Source organism: Cupressus sempervirens, chromosome 5, assembly GCF_028749045.1.
Source record: "Cupressus sempervirens isolate cs-2001-9-10 chromosome 5, ASM2874904v1, whole genome shotgun sequence".
Lineage (NCBI taxonomy): Eukaryota > Viridiplantae > Streptophyta > Pinopsida > Cupressales > Cupressaceae > Cupressus > Cupressus sempervirens.
The window spans coordinates 554,763,129-554,772,281 of record NC_143122.1 but is presented as its reverse complement, the minus strand read 5'-3'; the positions used below and the strand labels follow the sequence as shown (position 1 = coordinate 554,772,281).

The window sequence follows — 9,153 nt, the reverse complement described above, 5'->3', positions numbered from 1 at the left end:
GAGGCCGAAGCCAAGATTCATTATTATTATGTGATGCAATTAATTATTATTATTTATTAATTTCAATTAACATCATTAATGATGTGTATATCTGTCCTATAGAGGTTTTGGGGGGATTGAATGCCTATTTTCTCTGCCGCAAAGAAGGCCACCTCCGTAAGGATTGTCCGATCATTAGGAAAAAGCCTAATCCCTCCAATGATTCAGCTAATAATATGGTTAATCCTCTCGTCACCAGTAATCCTCCCCTTGACGATGCTCTTTGTCATTCAACCCCTGCTTCTTCTTCATCCCCATCGCCTCCCACCGTAAACCCTAACCCCTCTAATGTTTCAACTAATGTTGTTCCTAGCATTGTTTGGCCTGAGAATGTTCCAACTAAGTTTGTGCCTAACCCTCTCTTTGCTATTACTGTTCAGCCTGAGAACATTTTGTGTGATACCACTCCTACTTCTGGAGGTCTTCAAATGCTCCCCAGTCTTGATTTAGCTATTGATCTTAACACAGATGATGGTTTTACTGTTGTTTCAGATAGGAAAAAAAGAAGAAGGGGAAATAGTGTCTTCATGCCTAAAAATTCTCGCCCCAATAACCCTAATAATCATCATGTTAAATTGTTAACTGGTCCTTCTTTGAGTAACGCGAATACTATCAGTCAACATGCTAATTTCAATTGTAAGCCACAAACTAGTGAGCCCTCTCGAAAATTCCCTCAAAAGATCTTCCAAGAGATTGGGGAGGATTATGAATTTGAAATTATTCTGGCTGCCCCCTTTCCCCCGAAGTCTAACAATGGGCAGTGCATGGATGTGGATTCTCTAGCGAATATCGAAGATGATGTTAACACCTACTCTTCTACTGTTAGGCGAAGAGGAAGACCACTTGGTTCAAAAGATAAGCCACTTGTGCCTCAACCAAGGGAGTCTTCAAATAATTTTTTGGCCCTTGCTGATCAAGAGGGTATTGCGTGCTCCACCTCTAACATTTTGTCTCAATGAATTACCTATCTTGGAATGTGAGGGGTCTTGAGTCCCCAGATAGAAAATTTGTTATCAAGCGATTGTTAAATTCTCTGCATTCTATAGATTTCTTTATAATGCAGGAAGTTAAGTCTGTGGGATTCACTTTGGACTCCAATCTCAATTTTATTTGGAAAGATGCTATTAAGTTTTGCACCAACCATGAAAGAGGTAAGGAGGAATCACCCTTCTTATTAGTAATAAATGGGAAAAGCATATTACTAATAATGGGTGTTCTCCCTGTCAGAGAGCAGTATGGGTTACTTTACAGTTTGATGACAAGACCTTCAGGTTCTGTGCTATTTATGCTTCAAATGACCCTAAGGAAAGAATTGAGCTATGGAAATGGCTTATAGATCTCCCAGATTTGCCTTGGCTCTTCGGTGGTGATTTCAACATGATTGAATCCCAGGATGATAAGTCAGGGGGCATTCCCTTTCATTGGAAGGATAATGAAAAAATTTATTGGAATATATTTTTAAACTCTAACTATCTCTTTGATCCTATTGCTGGTAACAAGGAAACCAACCCTGGACTATGGCACACCTGGTGCAACTTTCAACAGGGCAATGCTAGGATTTATTTCAGGGTTGACAGATTTTATGCCAATAAGTATTTTTTCTCTTTTCCTCCTGACATCTCTGGATTTATTGTTCGAGTTATTGCCACCACTCTGTCTGACCATCACCCTATTTTGACTAAGGTTAATTTTAACAATAGTCCCCTTCAACACAAGTCTAGAAGCAGTAAATTCATCTTAAACACCAGCCTCCTCATGGATGAGGATGTCCTTGTTGCTGTGCAGATTATTAGAGGATTAAATAAAATTAATCTTTAGAACCTATCCCATATTGATAGATGGAATACTAACCTCTCCTCCTGGAGGATCTTTTTGCAAACCATTGGGCTGAAAAAAGCTAAGGACTATAGGTTCGTTGAAAAACAATTATCTTCTGATCTGCAATTTGCCGAGGAGAACATTCAAAATGACTCTTCCAATATGGATCTTCTTTCCAAGGTTATGGCTACCAAAGATGCTCTTAGGAAGCATCAGCATGTTAGAATTTGGGGAGCCAGGATCAAGTCTAGATCCCACTGGCTCCAATTTGGGGATAGGGGATCGAAATTATTTTTCAAACTTCTTAAGCATAAACGTATTAAAGAGTCTATTGATAGACTTTCGATTGATAACCAGGACATATCTAACCCTGAGTCTATTATTCTGGCCTTTGCTAATTATTATGAGACTCTTTTTGCTTCAGAAGACTCTCCTGAGGCTGAGTCGATTAGAGTTCATTGTAGGAAGCTTATTCCTAAAAAGCTTGATCCTGATGATATTGCTATTCTTGCTAATAATATTTCTGTTGAGGAGATTGAAGGTGCTATTAAGGCCCTTAATAATGATAGAGCGTCAGGCCCTGATGATCTCCCAGTTGAATTCTATAAGTCCAACATCGGATGGATATGTAAGGATCTCTTTGATCTTTATTCTGAAGCCTTGAATAAAGGTACCCTGGGTCAGGATATCAATAGAGGGATTATTAAACTTCTCCCAAAAGAAGGGGATAAAACCTTTATTAAGAATTGGAGGCCTATTACCCTTCTTAATGTTTCCTACAAGATTTTGGCAAAAATGATGGCTCTTAGGCTAGTTAATATTCTTCCTAAATTTGTTAATTCTACCCAAACTGGTTTTATCAAGGGTAGATATATTCTTGAGAATCTCATAACTAGCTGGGAAGCCATGGATTGGTCTAGATACTCTCATCAAAACTCTGCCATGCTCCTTTTGGATTTTGAGAAGGCTTATGACAGGATTGAATGGAGATTTATCCTTATGATGCCGGATGCTTTTGGTTTTCCTCCTTTCTTTTGTAACACTGTGGCTATGCTTCTTAATGATGCTTCTGCTCAGGTTGAGGTCAATGGTATTCTTTCTGCTCCTTTTTCTCTTGGGAGATCCATTAGACAAGGGTGCCCTCTGGTACCCGCTCTCTTCAAATGTCATAGCTTTGGAAGCTCTTTATTATATCCTCAGAGATAATTCCTTATCTCCGGAGGTCAGAGGTATTTATCTGCCTAATAATGAAGAGCTCATCAATTGTCAATTTGCGGATGATACCGCTTTATTCCTTGAACTTTCAAAAAATAATTTCAGGAACGTGCAAGTTAAACTCAATCTTTTTTGTTCTATTTTTGGGGCTAAGATATCTCAAGCTAAATCAATTTGTTTAGGTTGGGATGAGCGGCCCCCGGACTGGTTTCTCCAATACAATTTTAAATGGGGTGGTCCTAATAGGATCATTAGATATCTTGGCATCCCTTTCTCGGTGGAGCCTAACCTCAAAGACATGTGGTCTTGGGTGAAAGGGAAGATTGATAAAAAGCTGAACAAATGGCATAACAGGGCGTTATCTTTGGCAGGCAGAATTCAGGTTTGCCAGAAGATATTGTCCTCATACACCATATATTATTCTTCTGCTTGGTGTTTTAATAACTATCAGATTTCTAAAATCCAAAAGTCCATCAAACAATTCCTTTGGTCTGATGGCAAAGGGAATAGAAAGATCCACTCTGTTAAGTGGGCTTGGTGCCACACTGACAAGACCCTTGGGGGACTTGGGCTGAAGGATTTAAGAACTCAAGGTATAGCCTTGTCTGCCAAATGGATTTTTCAGTCCATGGAGGGTGATTCTCCTTAGAAAGTGCTAGTTAGGAGCAATATTGAGAGGGGTGTTCCTAGAAAAGCTAAGTCTTGGACTAGCCTCCCCTTTTGTGACCTCATTCTTGGTAATTTTACTGTCATGGTTCAAGGCTCTGTGGTTTTTAGGTCTATTTGGAAGGCTTGGGATCATGTTAGGAAATTCATCACTAACAAGGAGTTTCATTCCAATATTCAACTCCATGGTGAAAGATCCATTTGGTGGAATCTCCACCTAAATGGTAAACCTTTGGCCCTTACCCAAGGGTGTTTTGCCAGGCAGTGGGCTAATAAAGGTATTAAACAATTTATGGATCTCTTTGAGTATGATCAAATTATGCCTTGGGATGTTCTTAAGGATAAATATGCTATCACGGATTCCCATAGAAGAACTTATAACATGATTTTGCAAGCTTATGTTGGTCTTCCCATTGTTTGCCACACTGATTCTCTCAGGTTCCTGAAGTGCAAATGGCCTGGTGGTATCTGCAGAATATGTAATCATACAAGCAAAATCTGTAACTATACAAGCAAAACTGTTAATTTTCAAAATAATCAATTTTAAAATGATGTAGGGAGCTAGAACAAAGAAACCAACCTTGCCAAATTGTGAGAACAATTTATCTTTGATACCACCCTCGTTTTCTCCCATTTCATGGATGAATTGGGATCACCAATTCCTTCATGTTTGAGTATAGTTTTAAAACAATGTAAACAGATAAACAAAAACTCAATTATTGCAAGTCACTCAGGCTTTCACACAGTTTTACTTTGCATCAATTATTTTTTATAAGATTTTAATGAAGAAATGCACATGCATGAATTTTAAAAAACATATTATTATTATTATTATTACGTCTCCTTTATTGTAGACTCTTAAGTGAATATTTTTGTCATTAATAAAATTCTATAGATCTACCTATAGTTTGCCTACAAATTGTAGTCATAATTGTTTTCATCTCGCTCTACATTTAATTCTAGTGTTTTTCTTTATCTCCATTTTTAATTCTTGTATTTTTATAATATTTATTTAAAAAATTAATTAGTTGTTATTTCCATTTTAATTTGGATTTTTAAATCTTTTTATTTAAGCTTTGATTTTTAAAATTGATGTTAGATATTATTTTAATTTTATTTTTATATTAGTTTAGTTTTTCTTTAAATATTGATTTTTATTTTCTATAACTCATTTATAATATTTGTGAGAGGATTTGCTTTTTTTTTCATTCTATTTTTTTTCATAATTTAATAAACAAAAATTCAATTATTGCAAATCACTAAGGCTTTCACTTTGCATCAATTATTTTCATAAGATTTTAATGAAGAAATGCACATGCATGATTATTATTATTATAAGTAATAGATCTAAATTTGAAGTTTCCTTTATTGTAGACTCTTTAGTGAATATTTTTGTCATTAATAAAATTCTATAGACCTACTTATAGTTTGCCCACAAATTGTAGTCATAATTATTTTCTTCTCACTACATTTAATTCTAGTGTTTTTCTTTATCTCCACTTTTAATTCTTGTATTCTTTTCTATTTATCTAAAAAATTAATTAGTTTTTTTTTTTTTTTTGGATCGGTGAGAGGCTGAAGCCAAGATTCATTATTATTATGTGATGCGATTAATTATTAATATTTATTAAGCTTGTGTAGAGTTGAACCCAAGACCTCTCATATAAGAGACTCACAATTTACCATTGTATTTTAGGCTCTTGCCTAAGATTAATTAGTTGTTATCTCCATTTTAACTCATATTTTTAAATATTTTTATTTAACTTTTGATTTTTAAAATATTTTAAAATATTTTATTATTTTAATTTTAATTTTATATTAGTTTAGTTTTTTTTTAAATATTGATTTTTATTTTCTATAACTTATTTAGAATATTTGTGAGAGGATTTGCTATTTTTTCCATTCTAATATTTTTTTCATAATAATTTTTTTGACGGAGTATTGTTAAGTGACTATTTTATTTATATATAATAATTTTAATTTTTTAAATATGTAATATGCTATGAGAGTTTGTGTTTAAATTTAAAAAACCATTTCAACTGACATTTGTTACATGAATATCTTAGAATACTTTCACCAATTTAAATGTCTATTTTTTAATTTTTGAATGTATAACTTTTCTCTTGATAATTCTTTGTGAATATATCAAAAAAAACTTACTAATGAAAAGAAATATGTTTAATAATCAAAATTGAAACTTATCTCCTACTAACTTTAATTTTAAAATCAAATAGTATTTAAGGAAACATTTTGAGCAACAGAAAATGTGTTATTTATTAACACTAAACTTATTTATAATTGATTTAAATTATAGTTTTAAAATTATTTTAGTACTGCAATTAAAAGAATTTAAAAGCTACAATCTAAATCAATTTAAAAAATAATAGATTGCAATATAAGTTAATATAGATCACAAATAATAATTTTAAAATAAATAGATAAAGAAAAATAATAGTTAATAATTAAAAGTGGAAATAACAACTAATAAATATTAAAATAAAAATTAAAAGTGGAGTGAGAGAAAAACTGACTTGTTACGCTGAGAGGCGTTCTATACAATCACAGCACGAGAATATGCCAAAAAAGATTCTCCGTCAATAAAAAAGAATTGGGAGCGGTTACAAACTTTCAAATTAAATATTAAAAAAGAATTTGCAAAATAATAGCTGGCCGAAATAATAGGAAGCCAAATGGAGGCCGAAATAATAGGCCTGAAATAATAGGGCTCGAAAAAGTAGGGCCCGAAAAAGTAGGACCCAAAAAAATAGGGCCCGAAAAAATAGGGGCGAAATAATTTCAATATGATTTTTTTTTGTTAAATATAATTTTGCATGCGCATTCATGCTTTTTTTTTTGCAGGGAGTGAGGGAATTTGAAACAAATTCGTGGAATGTGAAGAGACATCTATTGGGGGATATGAGGAGCCTCTCAGAAGTTATAAAACCAGGGCTCCTCATTTCATTTTCATTTTATGTTTTTGCAAGAAGGAAGAGGTGAAGGTTATTGGAGGATTAGATTAGAGTTTTTGAATAGGAGTATATTGAAGTTTTGGAGTAACATTTTTGCAGGTGAGATTTCTATTTTGTATTTACATTTTCATTTAGATTTAGATGTAGATATAAATTGAAATTCAAAATTAGTTATAATATTCTACTTTGATTTAGATTTCAATTTCAATTAATTTCATTTAGATTTAGAATTCTATTCATAACTATTTAGGCTTGCATTTAATAGTTTAGTCTTGCATGCTTGATTTAGATTTAGATTTGTATTCAAAATCTATTTGATTTATATATTTTATAATACTTTTCATTTGCATATTTTAAAAGTGCATGTTTCAAATTAGTTTTATATTTGCATGTTCCATATTAGTTTTAGATTTGCATATTTCAAAATAGTTTTGGTTTGCATGTTTTAGATTTGAATGTTTCACAACAGTTTTACATTTGCATGTTTCTAAGTATTTATATTTTCATGTTTCAAAGCATAATTTTATCATTAATTTGGATGAGAATGCCACCATATCAATACAATTTATATTTTATTAAAGTTAATTATTTATTTAAAGTAGACAAATCATATATTTAGTATATATTTTATCATTATTGAATTATAAAATAAAATAAAATTCTTGAAAGAATAGCTAGCCAAAATAATATTAAGCCAAATGGATGCCGAAATAATAGGACCTAAAAAAATAAGGCCAAAAAATAGAACTCAAGAAAATAGGGTTGAAATAACTTAATTAAAATTTTAAATATAAAACATTTTCTTTTTGTTAAATATATTTTTGCATGCACATTCATGCTTATTTTTTGTGAGGAGTGGGGGAATTTGAAACAAATTCATGGAATGTCAAAAGACATCTATTGGGGGATATGAGGGTTTTCTCATAAATTATAAAACAAATTCTCCTCATTTCATTTTTATTTTGTGTTTTTGCAGGGAGGAAGAGATGGAGATTATTGGAGCAATTAGAGTATGTGAACAGGAGTAGATTAAAGTTCCATATAGTTTAGCCTTGTATGTTTGATTTATATTTAGGATTCATAAACTATTTGATTTAGATATTTGATAATGCATTTCTTTTGCAGATTTTTAATGTGCATGTTTCAATTTAGTTTGACATTTCTATGTTTTACATTAGTTTTAGATTTGCATATTTCAAAATACTTTTGGTTTCCATGTTTTAGATTTGTATGTTTCATAATAGTTTTATATTTGCATGTTTCAAAATATTTATATTTTTAATGTTTCATAATTAAATTTAATCATTGATGTGGACAAGAAGGTCACCTTATCAATAAAATTTGTATTTTATTAAAGTTAGTGATTAACTTAAAATTAAAAAAATCCAATATTTAGTTTATATTTTGTCATTATTTAATTAGATTATATATGTGTTTTATTTAAATATTTTTCATACTATATATAGATTTTTATTAATATTTATGTTTGTGATGTTTGAAAAGTGGAAGACAATGCCACCATATTTTAGACATTACAATCTAACTATTTCATTTGAAATAGTTTTGATTTTTATTTATGTTATTTTGAACATTATTCATTTCAAATAATTTATGTTAACTATTAATACTTTTTCATTATGATTATTTCCATATGTTGATTTTTGTTTATAAGTTTGTAGGTTACTATTTCAGTTATGGATACCTTGAATAGAGAATCAATCATTATTGGATACTATAGCCTAACTACTTCAATGATCTCAAATGATTTTGTCAAGATTGAGTTTGACAAATGCCTACAAATAATTAAAGAGGCGCACACAACTATAATTAAAATTGTAGAGAAGCAATATTTCCAATTGACTATGTTGAGGAAATGAAAGAAATGCATATGAAAGATGCATAAAAATTTCTATGTGACACATCTACAAAAGTGGATGGGTTTCCCTCAATGATGAAAGAAGTATTTCACAATAATTGTTCAAATAAAGGTCACAAAAGAATCCTAATCATTGAAGAATGTGACATGTATTGAGACCATCACAGATATATTTTTTGTATATAGTTCATTCTTGTCTCCGGTTTCAAATTTTTACTTCTAATTAGTTGTATTGGCAATTTTATTTCCCCATTGTTCAATGTAACTTTCATGGAGAAGAGAACAAGACAAAATAAATTTATTGTTGTACGAAAAATTTCTTCAATGGATGTGGCTACTAAATATATTAATTAAGAAAGAAAATCATAAGTCTAAATAGATTCATTAATGATAGGGAGATTTATTGATTACAATTCTTAATCATTGCAATAAAAAATGCATCAGCATTATTAAAAATTCAACAATATATAATGTTCTCACATCATCATAGAGAAATAATTTTCATAAAATTGACTCTTATATATTCTTTCACACTTTTAACATCATCTGAATTGTTGTGTTGGGACTTAT

At 31.0% G+C, this 9,153-nt stretch overlaps 1 protein-coding gene across 1 annotated transcript; it reads left to right on the top strand.

The window, feature by feature from the left end:
- The first annotated feature begins 215 nt into the window (after positions 1-215).
- LOC149557137 (uncharacterized) lies at positions 216-3,063 on the top strand. The gene is made up of 4 exons (XM_089830110.1): positions 216-967; positions 1,103-1,190; positions 1,267-1,694; positions 1,878-3,063. Exons 1-4 carry the CDS (start codon positions 216-218, stop codon positions 3,061-3,063), a joined length of 2,454 nt encoding a protein of 817 aa, XP_089686236.1.
- Positions 3,064-9,153: the final 6,090 nt, after the last annotated feature.

What these genes read in the sequence shown, in the direction of transcription:
- LOC149557137 (XM_089830110.1), top strand. Translation starts at nt 216, where the DNA reads ATGGTTAATCCTCTCGTCACCAGTAATCCTCCCCTTGACGATGCTCTT. An exon ending in TTGCACCAACCATGAAAGAG is followed by an intron (nt 1,191 to 1,266) that starts GTAAGGAGGAAT and finishes TCTCCCTGTCAG; the next exon opens with AGAGCAGTATGGGTTACTTT. An exon ending in CGAGTTATTGCCACCACTCT is followed by an intron (nt 1,695 to 1,877) that starts GTCTGACCATCA and finishes CCATATTGATAG; the next exon opens with ATGGAATACTAACCTCTCCT.